Genomic DNA, 21434 nt, shown 5'->3' with positions numbered 1-21434 from the left:
ACAGAGGCCTCTTTTTGGCAGCAGATTAGGCACAAGGGAGAGGAGAGATTCGTCCTTGGGAAGCCCCTTGGGAGCACTTCCTGAGATTCCTTGAGGTGGGAACTGAACATGAGCAGGGCTGAAAATGGATATTCTGAGCAAGTGCATTTTCAAAGCCATTGGGGGAACAAAAGCAACTTCAAGGGATGGAGAATGGCCCTTGCTGTGTTTTCAGGCCCTTGGGGGGGCCCCTGACTGCTTCCATGTCTAGTCCTGTCCCCTCTGTGTCCCTGATGCGCCATGCTAATGCAGCAGTGCCCTCAGAATGAAGATCCAAGCCATGTGCCTTCTACTGGCCTATCAGGTACTGCGGGAGCAGTGACCTAGCAGTCAGCTTGCATGCAAGCCTTGTGGCTGCTCCTGGCCTATCAGGCACTCAGGAAGAAGTGATCTCACAGTCAACAACCAAGCCATGTGCTTGCTGCTTGCCTATCAGGTACTGAGGCATAACTGACCTCACATTGAAGATCCAAGACCTGTGCCTTCTGCTGGCCTATCAAGGGATGTGGGAGAAGTGATATCAGACTCAACATCCAAGGCCTGTGTCTGCTGCTGGCCTGTGAGCTCTTCAGGGAGGTGTGACCTGAGAACCAGCGTTCAAGCCATGTGGCTGCTGCTGGCCTATCAGTTACTCTAGCAGGAATGCCCTCAAAAGCACGTCGCAGCCATGTGCCTGCTGCTGGCCCATCAGGCCCTATGGAACCAGTGACTTCACAATCAATATCCAAGCCATGTGCCTGTTGGGAAAGGAAGGGAGGGGAAGGTAAATAAGTTAAATGCCAAGTGCTCCTGAGAGGCTAAGGCCAGCGTCCCATTAAAGGAGAAAATAATACAGTACTGTGAAGAAAGCAAGCCACAATACTATTCAAAGAGCCTAATACAATGCCCCCAAATTCTTCAATAGAAATCCACTCATTAAGTAGGAAAGGAAAACACATAACTGTATGTGAAAGTGTAATGGCATTGAAATGCATAAAGGCGTGCAATAGGAGAATGGTGTGATGGTGTGAGATGCAGCATTCCTAAGGAGAAATCTGCATTGAAATGTGTGTGCTGTTTTGCTTAAATGGTGGTGTGCAATGAGAGGGCAGTTAGAGAGAGATGGAGAGGTGCTGAGTGCCAGTGGCCGTGGGCTGTGAAGGTGCTGTGAGCTGTGAGCACTGGGACCCTGCTGCACAGGGGACACCCATGCCCCTGCCTGGCCCTGAATCCACAAGCCCGGGAGGAGTTTGGTCACCTGAGGAGAAAAATCCCCCTCCAGGACCTGGGTGCAGCACCTGTGTCTGTAAAGGCAGCAGCAGCAGCCCCTGCAGCCCCATCCCTGGGAGCAGGTTCAGGGCTGGAGCCGGCACAGTGGAGACCTGCTGTGACACTGCCTGGGGCATTGAGCCCAGAGAGAAACCACCGTCTTCCTGGCTCAGGCACTGCTGCAGGGAGAGTGTGGCACGGGGGCTGCTGACGTCACGTGGGCTGTGGTTTGTGCACCTGCAGGCAAGGCTTTGATCTCCCGATCAGCTCTAGCGAGGGAATAACGGGCCCTTGGGTGAACACCCTGAGAGTAGGGAGGACTCTGAACGCCTGGGCTTCCCTGTCTGCTGTGAGAGGAGTGAAATGCCCCAGCTCCCTGCTCCCAGCCAAGGCACCCACTGTGGGGCTGTGCGGGAAGGGATCGACAAGCCCATTCTCACAGGAGGGGGCTCTGGCCATGGTAACGAGGCCTTTCACCACTGCTGCTGCTCCCAGCACAGTGGGGCTGTAGCAGGGTTGGGGCTGTTTCCTTCCCTTCATGACACTGCCCACCCCAGGGGCAGTCCCAGCTCCATGGTCCCCATGGTACAGGGACAACGGGACACTCACACCTTCGACACTTGGGTACACACAGCGGACGAGATGCCCAAAGCTCCTGGTCCCCACACTGGGGTACAAGGGGTGGCAGAGCCATTTCCCCACCACGATCTGCCCTGTCCCGCAGGGGTGGGTCCCATGACGATGCCCCAGTGCAGCGACTGTGACATCCGCATCGGAGCTGTCCCTCATATATGGTCATGAACGGCACTGGAGAAGTTCATTGGAGGGCTGGGCTGTGTCAGAAGGGAGATGGCTCCTGATAATGTCTAAAAAGGTACCTGCTGCTTTGATTGGCTCCTCCTGCAGCTGGGCCAGCACCTGCAGATATATATTGCCCTCCTGTCTTTGTTGTCCCCTGCGAGTCCCCAGGAGCTGTGGCAAGGAGTGGGTTGCAGCAGGGCAGTGCCAGCAGGGCAGGAGGCTGCGGATGGAGGCCGAGGGACTCCTCGTCCCTCGGGTGCTGTGGCTGCTCCTCTGGGTGCAGCTCTGCAGGGGTAAGTGCCTGCTTCCTTGTCCCACAGCCCTGGGGCCAACGGGCACCAGTGAGGTCACTGGGATCCCTCTGCAAATGGAGTTTCCTCCCCCAGCCCAAAGAGGCAAGGGGCAGAAGGTGCTCAAGTCCATGCAGCCTGTGCCTTTGCTTTTGCCTCTCTGGGTAGGAGAAGGGTTTTTGTGCTTCCAGGGCTGCTGTGCTGCTGTGGCAGTCATTGCCTGAGTGTGTTTAGAGACAGCCCATCCTTGGGCATCCTTTGGGGACCCCCCTGTTCCCCCAGCGCTGTGCCCTTGGAGCTGGCAGTGAGTCAGCTGATGACTGCAGCGCTCATTGATCCCCAGGGCACAGCCAACCCCCGGGGTGCCCAGGAGGCTTTCTGTGGTGTTCGCTGCCCTGGGTTCAGGGTGTGCCTGGCCCAAGGAAAGGCAGTTTGTGCTTTGCAGAGAGGAGGGGAGCAGGACACCTGCACCCACAGCCCAGCAGAGAGGTGTCCTTCCCAGGAGTCCTGGCCAAGAGCAGGGGCTGGGCTCACGCCCATGTGCGAGGAGGGAACATGGGTTGGGAGGGATCATGGGGATCATCTCAGTGCTCCCTGGGGATGTGGAAAACCCTGCAGGAGGTGGGTGGGTTTGGGTGGTTCCCAGAGCAGGTGGTGGGCATGGGGCTGGGGCCCTGGGAGGAGCTGCAGTGTGTGGGGAGGCCTGGGGGTTCAGGGCTGCTCATGGGGCACTTTTCTGTGGAGGAGTGGGTGCCCTGTGCAGGGCCAGGCACGGTGTCCGCGTGGGCATGGGCAGGGTGGAGTGGGCTGCTGGGGTGGGAGGAGGCTCTGAGGGCTGTGGAGTGTGAATGTCCCAGCAGGGCGAGAGCTGGGCATCCCCCAGCCGAGCCCAGCACAGCCTGCGGGGAGAGGAGGGATCCCAACACTGCCTAGGGACAGTGCAGAGGGGAGAGGGCTCACACCCCAGTGCCTGGGACTTGGCCCCAGGCAGGGGACCCCACACAGTGGTAGCAATGGGGCTCTGTGCTCTCCTAACCGGTCCTGTGTCTGTTTGAAGGTGCTGCGGAGCTGAGGCTGGAGGCTGGAGGCAGGCGCTGTGCTGGGAGAGTGGAGGTGAAACACCGGGGTCAGTGGGGGACTGTGTGTAGTTATGGCTGGAGCACGTATGATGCTGTTGTGGTTTGTAAGCAGTTAGGCTGTGGATCTGCTGTCCAAGTTCTTTGGAACGCACATTTTGGGCGAGGATCTGGCCCGATTTGGCTGAGCTCTCTTGAGTGTCGAGGCACCGAGACTGCCCTGTCTGAGTGCAGTCATGCTGGCTGGGGAAAACATCTCTGCACTCATGGTTGGGATGCTGGAGTGAATTGTTCAGGTAAGGAGTCAGTCAATCCCTCCCGTTTGCGGTCGGGGCTGGGATCAGGGCGTTAACTGGGCTGTGCCCTGAAGGAGAAATGTGTGGGTACCAGTGCAGGCCCTGACGTGGTTCCTCTTGCTGCCAGGCTGGGACTGTTGCTGCTGATGTCCCTGCAGGGGACAAGGGGCTCAGCCACCCTCAGGCGGTGCCTCAGGCTGGAAGATGAACCCCTCACCCGGCCCCACAGGGTCTTTTGGTCTCCATCAATCTCTGCCTGTTCTGCCAGGACCCGTTGGGTATTGCTGAGGGTCCCCATGCCCTAGACACCAGGGACGACTTGCTCGGCACCCCACAGCTGGGCAATGGCACGAGATGGCCAGGGTCATTCCCCTCGGGTCATTCCCCTCACAGACAGGAGTGCCTCGGCTGAACCAAAGGGGCTTTTCAGTGGGGAGAAGAGCAGGGCCTGGAGCAGAGGAGCAGGGCAGCAGGTGGGACCTTGCACCCTGTGCCCAGGGCCCCCTGCTGGCTGCTTTCCAGCCACTCCTGCCTGCCCACGGCTCCCCACGCTGCCCTGTGCCACAGGGCTTTGCCAACACTTACTGACCCTCATCTGCACCTGCTTTTGCAGTGAGAGCTGTTGGTGGCCCAGGGCTTCCCATGGGTCTCCTGCTCCTCTGCCCGGTCGCTGGCCTGCTCCGTGTGCACCCCCGGCAGCATGCTGTGGCCCTGCCTGGGGACACCCCTCCCCGGGCACACATCAGAGGGGGCAGCTGGCCCAGACACCGACCCAGTTACAGCTGCACCATTTCTGTGCCTGGGACGTGTCTCCCCTCCCAGACACCTCAACATCCCAGGACAGCCCTGGGAACAGGGCGCATTTCAGGCTTCTCTGAGGTGCTTCCCCAGCCTGGCCCTGAGCTCTGCAGGGGCTGAGCAGGCTGCAGGAGCCATGAGCACCTGGGCCCATTTTCCTGGACCAGGTGCTGCTGTGCCAGGGGACCCTGTGGCAGGCAGTGCCGGGCCTCTGGGGCAGCATCCTTTCTCTGAGTAGTGCCTGTGGCTGTGGTTCCAGGATAGACAGAAGCCCTGGAGCACTGTGCAGGTGTGAGAGGAGGTGAGGGAGGCCCTGAAGGGTTTGTGTCATCAGCATCCACTGACGGCTGCTGCCGGGATGTTCACGGGGCATTTTGGATGTGGCTGCCTTGGAAACGATGTGGGATGTGGGTATGTAACTGCCAGAAGCCTCTGGGAACTCCCTGCCATTGGTGTTTTTTCCAGGATTTGTGCAGCTGGCTGGAGGGGACAGCCCCTGCTCAGGACGTGTGGAGATCAGAGATGGAGGCCAGTGGAGAACAGTCTGTGACTCACACTTTGGTCTCAATGCCGCTGACGTTATCTGCAGGGAGCTGCAGTGTGGCAGAGCCCTGTCCGTGCCCGGGGCAGCTCACTTTGGAGAGGGGGTCGGTCCCATCTGGGACAGAGAGCTGCAGTGTGTGGGGAATGAATCCCTCCTCTCCTCCTGCCCCTGGAGGTCCCTCAGCAACCAGACCTGCACCCATGCGAACGACGCTGGTGTCACCTGCACACGTGAGCATTCAGGGAGGAGGTGTGAAATGCCTGCTGTGAGCTGTGCGCTGCAGGGTAGGGGAGTGGGGAAGTGACCGTGCTGAGCCTGGTGTGAGTACAGGAGGCGTGGAGTTTTCTGTAATCTTCCAGTGATGCAGGCAAAGGAGATGGGATTGCGTCTCTGTGGCATTTCCCTCTTTGGCTACTGGAGGCGCAAGAGCACAAAGCCATCCTCTCTAATTGCCCTCTCTCTGCTTTGCAATATTTCCAGGCTTCAGGCTGGTGAATGGCAGCACGGCGTGCTCAGGGCGAGTGGAGATGCAGGTGCAGGGGACCTGGGGGACCCTCTGTGACTCTCGCTGGGACATCTCCGACGCCCACGTTCTCTGTCATCAGCTCAACTGTGGATTTGCTGAGTCTGTTCCTGGAGGAGGGCATTTTGGGAGAGGAACAGGCCCTGTCTGGAGAGACAACTTCCACTGCGAGGGGACCGAATCCCATTTGGGGCAGTGCCCTGTGACTGTCCTGGGGGCCTCCCAATGCTCACAGGACAATGATGCTGGTGTTTTCTGCTCAGGTGAGTGCAGGGAAAAGGCAGGATTAGCCCAACTTGCCCCTTGTGTGTGACACAGCAAGCCAACAAAGCAGGGAAGCCCAAGGCAACAAGAACCTGTATTTCTTAAAGGAGAAATCCCTGCTTTCCACGGAGGGATTCAAAGGGCTTTGCCTGCTCAGGCAGATCACTTTGTGCTGTGAGAGGCAAGGACCGAGCAGGGAGGAGGCATCTCTGCCTCCCCAAGGCAAGTGGTTCAGGCGCTGAGGGCCACCGCCAGGCCTGGCCTCCTCCGTGCTCCTCCTGCGGCACAGGCATGGGACAGGGCTGCGGGGCACACCTCCACTCACGGTGGCTGCAAAGGACCCTCTGCTCCCTCCTGCAGCACACAGACCCATCCCAGAGCCGCAGAGAGCTCTGCAGAGAGACCCTGAACCCACCGCCTGCAGGGACTGCCCTGGGTTCGCCCAGCAGGAGCAATGCCTGGGGCTGAGCAGCAGAGCAGGGCTGGGATTTGCCCTGGCTTCTTGCAGCATATACCCCAAACTCAATGTGTCTTTTCAGAAAGGCCCCCCTCCCTCTGCTTCCTGCCAAAGGCACAAGCTCCCAGTCCCCGATCCATGGGGATGCAGAAGGGCCATGTGGGCTCTTCCCCGGCTATCTCAGCAGGTGCCAGCCGCAGGGTGGAGACGGGAGCAAGGCTTGTGCTCGTCCTGTCCATCGCCCAGGCCATTGGCTAGGCCACTGCTTCCTCCTGCTGGAGCTTCTCCACATGTGCCATTTAGGACATATGTGGTGGCTCTGAGATTTGCCCGGACCTCCCATGCTTTCCCATCTCTGCACCTTCCTGAGCAATGACAGCATATGACTGAGCAAGGTTTAGTGATGGGAGAAAATAAAAAATGCCTTGGAAAACTCCCATCCCTGAGCTCCTCACTGTGAGCTGGCTACAGATGGGTGAGCTCCAGGGTGTCCAAGGACATCAGAAATGGGAGACACATGGCAGGGTGCAGGGCTGCCTGGTTTCACAGAGGGTGCAGGGCATTTCCCCTGTCTCTGGGCAGGGCCCTTGGGATCCCTGCGGCTGGTGGACGGAGGGAGCCGGTGTGACGGGCGAGTGGAGATGGCCCTGCACGGGGCATGGGGCAGAGTCCTGGATGACGAGTGGGACGTGAACGATGCCAGCGTGGTGTGCCGGCAGCTCCAGTGCGGAGAGGCAGAGCGAGCCTACAACCCGCCAAAGCCTGAGGGAGGGACGGGCCCCGTGGAGCTGAGAAGGGTCCAGTGTGGAGGGAAGGAGGCTCACCTGACCCTCTGTAACATCTCCCTGCCTGAGGCAGCGCCAGCAGGAACTGCTGAGGACGTGGGGGTGGTTTGCTCAGGTGAGTCACTCTGACAGTCCCTGCTGCGCTGTGCTCCCCAGGGCCGCGAGACCCTGACAGCCGGGGTTTCTCCGGGCTGCAGGGAGCCGGCGGGTCCGGCTGGTGAACGGGACAGGGCGCTGTGCCGGGAGAGTGGAGATCTACTATCAGGGCACCTGGGGGACCATCTGCAACGACTCCTGGGACCTGTCCGACGCCACCGTTGTTTGCCACCAGCTGGACTGCGGGGTGGCTGTGGAGGTGGTCGGCTCTGCTCATTACGGGGAAGGCTCCGGGCAGATCTGGCTGGACGATGTGAGCTGCTCTGGGGATGAAGCTGCTCTCTGGGACTGCCCTGCCGCGACCTGGGGACAGCACAACTGCCCCCACAAAAAGGACGCAGGAGTTGTCTGCTCAGGTGTGTGCTGGGAGCGGTGGTGGGAGCCTGGTGCGTGTGGAGGTAGGGATGAGGGGAGAGCAGGGCATGGCCGGGACTGTCCCTGGCTGTCCCAAGCCCCCTTCCTGCCCCCGTCCTAGGGACACCCGTGCACCGTCCCCACCGGCCTTTACTCAGGGTTACGGAGGGAGAACAGCCATGCGCAGGGGCTAGAGGGGAGGGCACTGCTGCACCTCAGGGACTGCTCTCTGCTCCCTTGCTGAAACGGTGACTTGCTGGCAGTGCCCTCTGCCTGTCTGAGCCCTGGAGTGCCCAGAAGTGTCCCTGCTTCTTGGAGTAACTCTCCTGCCCTTGGCTGCTGCGGAACAGCCCGGGGGATTGTCAGGGATGCCTGCGGTTTCTCTCTCCGCACCCCAGAACCAGCTTGTTCCCCCACTTTGTGCCTTTCCTTCCAGAGTTTGTGGCCCTGAGGCTGGAGAACAGCAATGGCTGCTCTGGGCGCCTGCAGGTTTTCTACAACGGGACGTGGGGAAGTGTTTGCTCCAACTCAATGACTCTCGCCACCGTGTCCCTGGTGTGCAAAGAGCTGGGCTGTGGAGATGAAGGCTCCTTTGAAAGAGTCCAGCAGTACGGCAACGTGTCTGGCCCTACATGGCTGGATCGTGTTGAATGTGGGAAGAGGAACAGTTCCTTTTGGCAGTGCCCCTCTTCTCCCTGGAACCCGCAGTCATGTAATGACCAACAAGAAGAGACCCACATCACCTGCAATGGTAATGCTGCAGCCACCTGGGCACAAAGCTCACACCAAGTCTTGCTCCCTGTTCAGCAAGGTGCAATGCAGAGAAAGAGCTTGGTAGTGACACGAGCAAGATTTCAGCTCTTGGGGTGACCCACGTTCATCAGCAATAGCTGTCCTCAGCTCCCCGCATAGCCCAAGGAGGGGCAGAGGCACCTGCAGGCAGGGTCTCCTCCACCTCATCTTGGACACCTCTCGGAGGCACCTGTTGCTCTTTATTTTCAATAGAGAGCACCAGGACCACCAGCTTTTAGCTTGGAAAGTCTGGGCAGAGCATCCTGCTCATGGCTGTGGTTTGCTGAGGGAATGGGAAGAGTGACACCAGTCCTGGTGGCTGTGGGTTGTTTGGAAAACAGGCACTGCCCCGGGCACTGCCAGCACTCTGGCTCAGGAAAGCCTCCCCTCTGGGAGCATCCGTCTGCTCCTCTGCTAACCATGGACCCTTTGGGGGTGAGCCTTGAGTGCCGTGCTGGTATACACTGAATTACTGGGGGTTTCAGCTGCTGTGCATGATCAAGGAGGCACTGGGAGGTTGAAGCAGTTTGTGGGGCAGGGTGTCCTCAGGCCTCTGCCCGTGGGACTCCTGCAGCTCCCTGGGTGCATCCCCTGGGCTGCTGGTGCTGTCCTCCCTGTGGCCCAGAGCAGAGGCCCTGGGTGCTGTCACAGGGACCCAGAGAAGGGCAGTTCAGAGGGGACTTGTAGGGTACGTCCGCTGACACACACCCACAGACATCTCTGTTTCTCTCTGCTCTGCAGCTCCACCCAGGACGACAATGCCACCTCACCAAGCAGGTAACCTCTCCTCCTCCCTGAGGGTTGATCTCCCCAGGCCAGGCTGTGAGCTGCAGCCTGAGGGAAGGGGCTCTGACATCTCTGTTTGCTCTGCAGCTCCACCCAGGATGACAATGTCACCCCCTCGAGCAGGTAACCTGTCCTCCTCCCTGGGGGTTGATCTCCCCAGGCCAGGCTGTGAGCTGCAGCCTGAGGGAAGGGGCTCTGTGCTGGGGTGCGAAGCCCTGGAGAGGAGGCCCTGGGGTGGGAACAGGTAGCTTTGGGGAGGGCTGTGATTCCGCCAGCAGTGTGGGAGCTGCCCCGTGACCCACCTCTGTGTCTCCACCCCCCTGCTGCCATGTGTCGGGGTAAGGAGTGGGGTGTCCCTGGGTCCCCAGCTCCCCCAGGCCAGGAGCTGCCTCCTTCATGTCCCTGCCTGTGCAGATCTGCCCCGGGGCCATGAGAAGGATAGCAGGAGAATCTCAGTGCCTGTCATCATCTGCATCATCCTGGGGGCCCTGCTGTGCCTGATCCTGGCCCTGCTGGTGGGACAAGTGAGAAGTGCCAGAGCTCAGCGCAGAGGTGGGTCCTTCCCCACCGGTCCCAGGTGGGCGACGCCTCTTGGCAGCCCTGCGGGTGCTGTGGGGTGTCCGTGAGGGGCAGAGACAGAGCTGGGGTGGGGGTGCTGCCTCCTGCCCTGTCCCTGCCCCTTCACTGTCTGGCTGGGGACAGCAGCAAGCAGGGTGGAGAGAGTCCAAACGCAGGAGGAGATGGTGACGGGGGAGGACAGAAACAGCAGTGAGGGGCTGGGGGAGACGGGAGCAGCGGGAGACCTTTGAGGATGCTGCTGGCCCCACTCTGGTCAGAGCTGGAGGGGAGGTCGTGGGGCAGGAGTGGTGCTGGGAGGCAGGCAGGGCAGGGGTTCTCTGTGTGTGGGTGTCTGGTCCCTGGGCTTCTCCCTGCGTCCATCCCTTCCCACCCATGCCAGGACCCGTCTGTCAGAGCGGGAAGTTCACCAGGGAGAGGAGCTGCGGGAGCTGCTCCAGGGTCCGAGGAGGGAGTGACTCAGGGTGAAAAGGGGCATGGGGCTGTCTCTGAAGGGAGAGCGTGAGGATGCCATTGCCCCAGACCATATGCACAGGGATGCTGTTGTCAGCAGGGATGTGGCCACGATGACTGGACAGAGCAGTGGGGCCAGGCCGTGGGGTGTGTCCTGGGCTGGCCCAGACAGAAGGGATGGGTGAGCACACTGGGGTCCAGTCTCCTGTCTCCATGTCCCTGTGCTGTCCTTGCCTCTGTCCCCAGGCTCCAGGAGGTCTCTGGAGTCCTTCTCTGAGGCCGTGTACCAGGAGATTGACTACAGCCTGACGTGGGAGAAACAGGCGAAGTTTGGTCGCTCAGGTCAGTGTGGGTCGCTGCTGGGAGGGAGCACATCTGCAGGGCCCTTTCCCTCAGCCCTGACTCAGGACAGCACCTCGGCAGCCCCCGGGCCAGTGGTTCCCACAGCGCTGGGGCCACGGGGTCTGTGGGGAGAGCAGCCCAGTGCTGGGCTCAGGAGAGGAGCTTCCTCCCCACCAGCTCTGCCCATCGCAGCTGGGGGCACAGCTCCTCCCTGCCTCTCCTACTGCACCCCCAGGGTTGTACCTGGTGGGTGAGGGAAGGGGCCGTCCTAGGGCAGCTCTAAAAGGCCCTTTGAGATGGGGTTTGTCCCATGGGAGCAGGGCAAGCCCCAAGCCCTCCTCCCCGTGCAGTCCCTGCTGTGTAGGTCCCCCTTCCCAGCAGCCCTGGCCATGAGCATGGTCAGCAGAGCTCACCCCGATAACACCCGCTGCTCCTCTCCGCAGGCTCCTCTTCAGAGGGGTCCCTGACCAAGCTGCAGCCCGACCCCGGGGACAGCGAGGAGGAGGACGGTGCTGGGTCAGCCCCAGGTAATGGAGGGGGAGGCAGAGGAAGGGTCAATCTCTCCTCCCCATAGCTGTATGAACGACAGCAGTGTCACTGAGTATCACTGTCGCGGTGGGGAGGAATCGCCCTCGTGTGTGACTCCAGAGGTGTCCTGAGCGGGCGAGGGTCGGATGTGCCCACTGGATCTGGGTACCTGCAGCCCTGTGCCCTGAGGGGTCGCATGGGGACTTCCCATGCTCGAGCCATCCCTGCCTCCAGCAGGTCCCGAATTCGCCCCGAGGAGCCGTGCCTCCAAGCCCCGACATCTCCTCAGGCACACGGGGAGCCTTCACAGCCAACTCCAGGGCAGAGCCCGACACTGCCAGCCTTGTGGCTGGGCGAGAGGGATCCCCACTGCTGCACGCACACTCCTGTACCCAAGGGGAGGTGGGCAGAACGCAGGGTCTCCTGTAGTCCTGCCAGCACCAGCATCTCAGCCCCTTGGTCGGGCACCTCCTTCCTTCCTCCGCTCTGTGAGAGGGCTCTTCCCATTGCCAACAGCTCCCCTCTCCTTTCAGATGTCCCCATCCTGCCCAGAGGTGACCCAGCAGATGACTATGATGATGCCAAGGAAGTCTCTGAGCCCAGGGAGGATTTTCTTCCTGGGCAGCAAGACTGGGAAACACCCAGGGAAGCAGAGGAGGGAGACGAGCCCGGGGAGGCACAGAGAGGTGAGGGGGAATGCAGTGCTGCCGGCTCCTGGGGTGCCGTCCCCAGTGCCCAGAGTGTCACTGCGAACTGAGATCCCAGCCTCTCAGGACGGGGAGGGATCCTGTCCAAGGTGTTTTCCTGGTGGGGAAAGTGGGGTGGGATATTGGGCTGGATGTCTCAGGGGCAGTGAGGGGAGGGGGAAGAAGGGGATATAGAGCCCAGGAGGGGCACCCGCATGGGGAAAACTGCAATGCAGTGTCCTTGCTGCTTCCAGGGTGGAGCCTGCACTCGCAAGGAAGTGACAGGGCCCCCGGAGACAAGAGAGCCGCCCCATCCCTGCCCTCCATGGACACGGGGTATGATGATGCTGAAGAGGCAGCTCTGGCACATCCCCATGAGGACACCAAGGCTGAGAGACAGGGTCCTGGTGCCAAACGGTCCTTGAGCCCAGGGCCAGGGGAGCCCACCCCTGCCGTGCAGTTGGGTGCACCGGGGACAGAAGAGAGGCCTGTGCAGCTGGGAGAGCCGTGAGTGCCAGAGAGCGCTCTCCCTTCTCCCACTGGCAGCAGACACAGCTGGGCCTTTCCTCTATTTTTATTCCTGTACTTTTACAGCGTGCATTGGCATTTGTTCTTACTAAACCCTTTGGAGTTTTGATCCAGAGCTGGTGCCTCCCTCCCCGGGTGGCGGGAGTGTCCCCAAGGCTGATCAGGGAGAGCAAAGCACCAAGAACCAGCAGTGGGGAAGGGGCACGTCTTGGGAACAGCGGGCTCTGAGACAGGCTGTGCACCTGCAAGTGCCCATGGTCCCTGGAGTGCGATAACAGTGAATAGCCCAGCTGGAGGATATTCCTGCTGGCAGAGACATTTCCATCCTGCAACCCACACACAGAGTTTCCACCCAAAATGGGTCCCGTAATGGCCCTCTGGGTGGGGAGGGCCAGTCTCCTCCCCCACCAGAGTGCCCCCGCTGGCTCTTTTCCCCAGGGCTCTACCAGGGCCACGCAAGGCATGGAGGCCACCACAGAGCTGCCGTGACAGGGTTATCTCTGGGCTGTGGCCCCACAGACGTGTGTCCGGAGGTGACAGCAGGGCCCTGAACACCCCAGCCATACCCCGAGGGGTTCATCACCCAGGGATCACCTCCCCATAGCAGCTGGGAGGCAGCTCTGCTTCCCACTGCCCCGGCACATGGTACAGAGCAGCTTGTTTGGGCACCCAGAGCTGGGATTTCCCCTCCTCTGGCTCCGCAGGGACGCCTGTTTCCAGGGCTGCTCCTCACTCCCGCAGCCCTCGTGGACCCTCAAGCACACCTGGCCCAGCCTGAGCTGGCTCCTTCCTGGCAGGGGCTGTGAGGCACCAGGGCCCTGGGCAGCCCTGGGACCCCCGTCCTCCTGCTCCCATCCACCCCACCCCTCTGCCCTCCCGCTGCTGGCCTGCAAGGGCAGAAGAAGGAGCTGCCTCGCCTGGGGCGCCAGTTTGGGTTTGTGGAGGGGGATATCTGTGTGTAGGGCGCAAGGGGACGGGAGCAGGCAGTGATGGGAGGAGATGTTTCCTTTTGCAGTGCATGGGGCCATGCGACTGCCCTCAGCTCTCCCTGCCCAGCAGCCAGAGCACAGCTCACCTCTTCCCCGCAGCCTGCACCATCAGGCTGGGAGACAAAATCAAATGCGTCTGCCCAGGGTCTGGTGCCTGTCTTGGGGAGGCAGAGGATAACTCCCCCAGTCCCGGTGCTGCCCAGCGCTGCCTCTGCTTCGTAGGAGAGTTTCAGCTCTGGGTCCCAGGAGGGACATGTCTCCTCTCCCCCAGCAGCCAAGCCACCACCCAGCAGTGGGAGTTGTGTGTGTCCCAGTCCCAGTGGCTGGGCTCCCCATTGGGAACAGCCACAGCTTGGCAGCCTGCAAAAAGCAGGATCCTGCCCTCGAGGAGAGGAGGCAGCCGGCAGCTGTCACCAGCACCCTCTCCCATGCTAGCGCTTCCCCAGGCATCGCTGGGAGCTCCTCCAGCCCTGGGCCCTGCACTGACCCTCCATGGGCAGCAGCACATCCCGGGGCTGGGGATGTCTTGGCTCCTCTCCAGGCTGGAGCGCTGGTGCTGGGGACCTTGCAGGAGGGCTGGACCATGTGTGCAGAGCTGGGAAGGGATCGCAGGAGGGGACTGGATGTAGGCAGTGTAGGTGTGAGGGAAAAGTCCCAGTGCTGCTCAGCGAGGGGTCTCAGGCATCTCTGTCCCAGGCTGCGTGTGGCAGGGCAGGGGGACCCCAGGGTGCAGAGGGGCTCTTGCTCTGGGGCAGACACTTCTGTGCTGGAGCACCTGCTCTGCAGGGACCTGGTTGTGTGCCAGGTGCCTCTCACCAGCCTCTTCTGCCCTGGAGATTTAGACCTCAGCGCCAAAGTGCAGAGTAAGCAAGGGCTGGACCCTGCTCCTTCCCCTCAGTGGTCCCAGATCAGCTGCTGTCCCAATGGGAGCTGGACAGGGGCTTGGTGGGCACTCAGTCACCATGTCCAGCCCTCAGCTACACTACAGGAGAGCTGCACTGCGCTTGCCCCACTTATGGTCTGCCCTGCCCTCCTGCCCGGTTCTGGCCCTACATGCACTGCTCTCTGCTGGGGAATACAGATAGTGTCAGCAGAATGTCCCCAGGGTGGTGGGGCAGGGCTGGGGTGACCCTGGGGGCCTTCGGGGTGCTGGGGCTCAGACTCCACCTCCAGCCCCGGGACCTGGAGCCTCCCTGCTGGCAGCCCCTGCCCTGAGACAGCCCCCTCCATCAACAGCCTCCTGCCCATTTCTCTCTGTGGGAAATGCAGGGCTGGAGCCTGAGCCCAGTAGGAGCAGGGGTTTCCCATGGGGATGGGGGTTGTGTTTCCAGCAGCCATGTTCATTACCCATCTCCACGAGGTCTCACTCTGGGAATGCTCTTCTCCTGTGGGCTTTCCACATTTGGAGTGGAGAAGGACAGGGGCTTTCTCCTTGGGCTCAGGGGAAGCTCGGGAGGAAGATAACAGCTTTGGAGCACTCCGAGGTGGCAGTGCATCCATAGAGCTATTGCCAGGCTGCAGGGTGGCCCTGTAGCTCAGGGGTTCGAGCACCACTTCTGTAAACCAGGGTTTGGGAGCACAAACCTCCCCAGGACCTGGGTGCTGGATCTTGGTTTCCGCATCCCTATGGCACCAAGCAGGAGCTTCTGCGGTGAACTCACCTGCAGCTCATGGCCATGCTGGGGCCAGCACAAAACTGCCTTCCCAAGGACTAGGGCTGCCAGCTCTGCTCAGAGCCCCACGGCCCATCTGCTGTGGGACAAGCACCTGTTCAGCCAGCCCTGGGGCTGTGCCAGCCCCTGCCCTGCCCTGCCCCACAGACACATGTGGGGCTGGGTTCAGCCCCCACCAAAGGACATGCTGTCCCCAAGGTCTGGCACAGGGGCCCCTCAGTGCTCAGCATGCTGGGGAGAGGCCCCTTCCCTGCCTCACAGCTCCTGCAGAGGGGAGGATGCCCAAATAGCCAGGGGTCCTGTCCCTCCCTGGCACATCTGCCCGAGGATGAAACATGCCCTCACCTGGTGCTAGGGGAAGGAAGAAACACAACACGTGCTGGAGGGCAGAGCTGGCAGGGAAGAGGCACAGGACAGGCACTTTACTCTTCTCCACCACCCCCAGGCTGAGTCAGAGCCTGGAAGCAGGCCTGCGACAGCATGACCCCCATCACAGGCTGGTCAGGAGCACAGCCGCCCAAGAAGGTTGGAGGTGGGATGTACCCAGGACCCAGGGTTGCAGCCAGAAGGGCTTTGGGGCAGGCGTCTCTGTGCTGGCACCATCCAGCCCAGCCCAGGCCCACCAGACCATCCCCAGAGCCTGCAGGAAAGCATGTCCCTAGGAGCGATGGGACTGTTCCCTTTGCCAGGCTCTGCTCCCACACTCACGTGCATGGACATGGGCAAAGAGTGACAAAACTGAAGACATGACCCTGTTCCATCACCAGCATGATGTCTTTGGGATCCCCAAGAGACATCTGCCAGAACCAAGGGCAGACCCGCAGCCAAATCTCTGGCCTTGGATGTAGGAGACAGTGCACCTGCTCTGAAGCTCCACACAGCGCCCACAGCAGGAGCAGAGGGGCACCGCACAAGTGCCCGAGCCCATTACCAGAAGGTGATGGATCAGAATGATGCATTTGCTTCACAGACATTCTTGGACACAGAGTTTGTTTAAAAAAATCGAATTCCTTGAGATCTGTTACTTAGGTAATGCTCATGTGGGGAATCCAAACCTCTTGAACAGGGTAGTTGGCTGCTGTCTAGCTCTTGATGGTATTCACTGCCACAGGTGTCCTTGCAACAGCATCTTCAGCTGGATTGGATGAGAGTCCCTGAATGGGGCTGTTCCAGTGAATCCTTATTAGCCAGCTGGCCACGGTCCTATGCAACCACTGCAGAGCATGCAGAATCTGTTGACAGAGGACTATATTGGACAAATCTGAACATCATCCTTGTATCACAGTCATAACTTCAATTCCAAAGATCTTGCCACAGGGCAAAGGAAGTGACACCACCATCCCAGGCTGGTCCCCCTTTACCTGCCTGCCCCTCTCCCCTACCCCTGAGCTCTCCTTTCTGCTGGCAGGAGTTTTCTGATGCTCTTGATGACCTCACACCACCTCCCTGATGACCTACATGCTAATAGCCAGTGCAGCTGGTGCAAGGAATTGACCTCACAATCAACATCCCAGGCATGTCCCTCAACCTGCCTCTGCCTTCCCCCTGAGCTCTCATCTCCATGGGGAAGGCTTTCTGATCTGCTTCCTCACCTCACACTGCCTGCCTGCCTGCTGCCCAGTCAGATTGCTGCAGTAGAAGTGACCTCACAAACAAGCTCCCAGCCATGCCACCTTCACCTGCCTCTGCCTCTCTCCTCTTCAGGAGCTCACCTCTCTCCTGGGGGCTTTCTCCTCCCCTCAATGACCTCACAGAGCCCACCTGCCTTCCTACTGCTGGTCAATCTGGTTGCAGCATAGAAGTGATCTCACAATCACTATGCCACAGCTATCATGGTCACCTGCCTCTCCCTCCAGCCTCTCACACCTACCTCATGGGCTTTGTCATGCCCTTGATGACCTCACATATCTGCCCACCTGCTGCTGGCCAATAAACTGCTGTGAAAGGAGAGACCTCATAATCAAACCCACCAATGTCACCGTCACCTTCACCTCTCCCTCCCTCTCACCTCCTCCCAAGCTCTCCTTGCTGATGGACAGCATCTGGGATGCCACTGATGACCTCATAATGCCTGCCTGCCCACTGCAGGCCAATCAGCTAAGTGTAATGGAAGTGACCTCACAACCACCACACCAGCCATTGTGCTTTCTCCTGCCTCTCCTGCTCCCACTCCCACTCCCACCTCCCCAGCTGCTGAATCAGCTCCTGCCACCTGCAGTGACTCCAGTGCCTGTTCACCTGCTGCTGGTTGGGTGCTGCTGGGACAGGAGTGATTCACCAGCAACATCCCAGTGGTCACCTCCAACTGCCTCCCCTCTGCCCTCCTGCTGAGCTCTCATCTCCCATGGTCAGGTGCACCTGATGAGCCTGCAGGGGATGGAGGCATCTATCTGCCGACCTGACCTCATGTCTAGAGAGGTTTATGGCCTGCCGGGGGCTCGTGTGAGAGATGTCATGGAAAGACTGCCAAGGCTTGTCCATGCTTCAGACTATTACCCGCTGCTGCTCTTCCATGTGGGCGCCAATGACACCAAGGGCAAACTGGAGACCATCAAGCAGGATTTCAGAGCTCTGGGGATGGTGGTCAAGGGTCTGGGAGCCCAGGTCATCTTCTCCTCAATCCTGCCAGTGAGGGGGATGGATGAGAGGAGGAGGAGACGGACTTTCCAGGTTAACGACTGGCTGCGCCGCTGGTGTTGGCAACAGGGTTTTGGTTTCTATGACCATGGGACCCTGTTTGAAAATCAACAACTGATGGTGAGGGATGGGATCCACCTCACGAGGCGGGGCACGCGGGTCTTTGCCAACAGGTTGGCCAACCTGGTAAAGAGGGCTTTAAACTAGGAAGGACGGGGGAAGGGGAGAGTTATAGTGCCAGGGTAGTTGGCAAAAGACTGCTCAAGTCAGGATGCCTCCAACAGGTGAATGCAGCCAGGGAAATGCGCATGGGATGTGGCTATGGAGGATCTTCTTTTACCCCTCCTGGGAAACCTGCATGCTCCATCACCTCTCTGAAATGCCTGTACACCAATGCACGCAGCATGGGGAACAAACAGGAAGAACTAGAGATGTATGTGCGGTCGCAGGGCCATGATCTCATTGCCATTACAGAGACATGGTGGGATAGCTCACATGACTGGAGTGCTGTCATGGATGGCTACGTGCTTTTTAGGAAAGACAGGCCAGGAAAGCGAGGTGGTGGAGTTGCTCTTTATGTGAGAGAGCAACTGGAATGTATTGAGCTGTGCCTAGGGGTGGATGAAGAGCGAGTCGAGAGCTTATGGGTAAGGATTAAAGGGCAGGCTAGCATGGGTGACACTGTTGTGGGTGTTTACTACAGGCCACCTGATCAGGAAGAGGAAGTCGATGAGGCCTTCTACAGACAACTGGAAGTAGCCTCACGATCCCAGGCCCTGGTTCTCATGGGGGACTTCAACCACCCCGACATCTGCTGGAAAGACAACACAGCTAGGCACAAACAGTCCTGGAGATTCCTGCAGAGCATTGGTGACAACTTCTTGACACAGGTGGTGGAGGAGCCAACAAGGAGAGGTGTGCTGCTGGACCTCGTACTAACAAACAAAGAAGGACTGGTGGAAGATGTGAAGGTTGGGGGCTGCCTTGGCTGCAGTGACCATGAGATGGTGGAGTTCAGGATCCTGCGAGGAGGCAGCAGGGCACCAAGTAGGATCGCAACCCTGGACTTCAGGAGAGCAAACTTTGGCCTCTTCAGGGACCTGCTTGGAGGAATCCCATGGGTTAGGGCCCTAGAAGGAAGGGGTGTTCAAGAGAGCTGGTTAATATTCAAACATCACCTCCTGCAGGCTCAAGAGTGGTGCATCCCTATGAGTCAGAAGTCAAGCAAAGGAGGCAGGAGACCTGCATGGATGAGCAAGGAGCTCCTGGCAAAACTCAACCAGAAGAAGGAAGTCTACAGAAAGTGGAAAGGGGGACAGGCCACTTGGGAGGAATACAGGAACGTTGTCAGAGTATGCAGGGATGTGACGAGGAAGGCTATGGCCCATTTGGAATTAAATCTGGCAAGAGATGTCAAGGACAGCAAGAAGGGCTTCTTCAAATACATCAGTAGCAAAAGGAAGACTAGGGAAAATGTGGGCCCACTGCTGAATGGGGTGGGTGCCCTGGTGACGAAGGATGCAGAGAAGGCAGAGTTACTGAATGCCTTCTTTGCTTCAGTCTTTACTGCTCAGGCCAGCCCTCAGGAACCCCAGACCCTGGAGGCAAGAGAGAAAGTCTGGAGAAAGGAAGACTTTCCCTTGGTGGAGGAGGATCGGGTTAGAGATCATTTAGGCAAACTTGATACCCACAAATCCATGGGCCCTGATGGGATGCACCCATGAGTGCTGAGGGAGCTGGCGGACGTTATTGCTAAGCCACTCTCCGTCGTCTTTGAAAGGTCATGGAGAAGAGGAGAAGTGCCTGAGGACTGGAAGAAAGCCAGTGTCACTGCAGCCTTCAAAAAGGGCAAGAAGGAGGACCCAGGAAACTACAGGCCAGTCAGCCTCACCTCCATCCCTGCAAAGCTGATGCAGCAGCTCATCCTGAAGGCCATGTCCAAGCATGTGGAGGAAAAGAAGGTGATCAGGAGTAGTCAGCATGGCTTCACCAAGGGGAAATCATGCTGAACCAATCTGATAGCCTTCTATGCTGGAATGACCGGCTGCGTAGATGAGGGGAGAGCAGTGGATGTTGTCTACCTAGACTTCAGCAAGGCTTTTGACACTGTCTCCCATAACATCCTCATAGGGAAGCTCAGGAAGTGTGGGCTAGATGAGTGGCCAGTGAGGTGGATTGAGAACTGGCTGAAAGTCGGAGCTCAGAGGGTTGTGATCAGCGGTGCAGTCTAGTTGGAGGCCTGTAGCCAGCAGTGTCCCCCAGGGGTCAGTACTGGGCCAAGTCTTGTTCAACTTAGTCATCAAAGACCTGGATGAAGGGACAGAGAGCACCCTCAGCAAGTTTGCTGACGATAAAAAAATGAGAGGAATGGCCGATACCCCAGAGGGCTGTGCTGCCATTCAGAGGGACCTGGACAGGCTGGAGAGATGGGTGGAGAGGAACCTCATGAAGTTCAACAAAGGCAAGTGCAGGGTCCTGCACCTAGGCAGGAATAACCCCATGCACCAGGACAGGCTGGGGGTTGACCTGCTGGAAAGCAGCTCTGCGGAGAAGGACCTGGGAGTGCTGGTGGACACCAAGTTAAGCATGAGGCAGCAATGTGCCCTTGTGGCCAAGAAGGCCAATGGTATCCTGGGCTGCATTAGGAAGAGTGTTGCCAGCAGGTGGACAGAGGTGATCCTTCCCCTCTACTCAGCGCTGGTGAGGCCACATCTGGCATACTGTGTCCAGTTCTGGGCTCCCCAGTACAGGAGGGATGTGGCACTACTGGAGCAAGTCCAGTGAAGGGCTACAAAGATGATTAGGGGACTGGAGCATCTCTCTTATGAGGAAAGGCTGAGAGAGCTGGGCCTGTTTAGCCTAGAGAAGAGAAGGCTGAGGGGGGAATCTTATCAATGTGTACAAGAATCTTAAGGGAGGGTGTCAAGAGTATGGGACCAGACTCTTTTCAGTGGTGCCCAGCGACAGGATGTGAGGCAATGGGCACAAACTGAAACACAGACAGTTCCATCTGAACATGAGGAAAAACTTCTTCACTGTGAGGGTGACAGAGCACTGACACAGGTTGCCCAGAGAGGTTGTGGAGTCTCCTTCTCAGGAGATATTCAAAAGCTGCCTGGACGCGATCCTGTGCAATGTGCTCTAGGTGACTCTGCTTGAGCAGGGGGGTTGGACTAGATGATCTCCAGAGCTCCCTTCCAACCTCAACCATTCCGTGATTCTGTGATTCCCTCACACCACCTGCCTGCCTGCCCAGGGCAATCCTACTGCTACAGCTAAAATAGCCTCCCAGCCAGCATCCAGTCCTGTTGCCTTTATACATGCCACGCCCTCCTGTCCCACAGGGTTCTGTGTCATTTCAGATGGTGTGCCAGTTGGTCACTTCCTACATGGGGAGCTCCACTTCCCACAGGGCATCCCGTCACAGGGCAAGTCCACCATTTCTGTAGAGGAGCAATGCATCCAGTTCCCGGCCTTCACCCCTGTGGGGACAATGGAGATTTAGGACAAAAGCACCCCTGGAAATGAGGGCAATTGCACCCAGGACCTCCTGCATGCAAAGCAGGAGCTCTTCCACTGACCTGCATCCCCTTACAGCCTGCTGAGGGCTGGGACATACTGTTGTCCCATGATGTGCCCTTTGCCAAGCACAGCCCTGCTGACCCCTGGTGCCCTGAGAGCCTCCACAGAAAACAGCATTTGAACCCTCTGGCTGGCCCATAGGCTGGGATGGGGGAAGCTGGCATGGCTTCTCAGCTGGGGACTGCTCCTGGACCACGGTTGCACCACAGACTACTGCCCCTTCAACATCTC

General features: G+C 59.1%; 1 protein-coding gene across 1 annotated transcript in view; it reads left to right on the top strand.

Annotated features, from left to right (window-relative positions):
• LOC136993986 (scavenger receptor cysteine-rich type 1 protein M130-like) overlaps window positions 1-21126 on the top strand; it is a 73860-nt gene extending 52734 nt beyond the window's left edge. The window contains exons 4-14 of the mRNA XM_067310028.1: window positions 3425-3750; window positions 5014-5341; window positions 5580-5878; window positions 6919-7236; window positions 7319-7633; window positions 8068-8382; window positions 9624-9761; window positions 10485-10580; window positions 11024-11107; window positions 11642-11794; window positions 20966-21126. Of these exons, the coding sequence (XP_067166129.1) occupies window positions 3425-3750; window positions 5014-5341; window positions 5580-5878; window positions 6919-7236; window positions 7319-7633; window positions 8068-8382; window positions 9624-9761; window positions 10485-10580; window positions 11024-11107; window positions 11642-11794; window positions 20966-21126 (2533 nt within the window). The remainder of the gene's footprint in view (window positions 1-3424; window positions 3751-5013; window positions 5342-5579; window positions 5879-6918; window positions 7237-7318; window positions 7634-8067; window positions 8383-9623; window positions 9762-10484; window positions 10581-11023; window positions 11108-11641; window positions 11795-20965) is intronic.
• The last annotated feature ends 308 nt before the right edge of the window (window positions 21127-21434 follow it).

This window comes from Apteryx mantelli, chromosome 23 (assembly GCF_036417845.1).
Source record: "Apteryx mantelli isolate bAptMan1 chromosome 23, bAptMan1.hap1, whole genome shotgun sequence".
Lineage (NCBI taxonomy): Eukaryota > Metazoa > Chordata > Aves > Apterygiformes > Apterygidae > Apteryx > Apteryx mantelli.
This window is presented reverse-complemented; position numbering and strand designations above follow the sequence as displayed.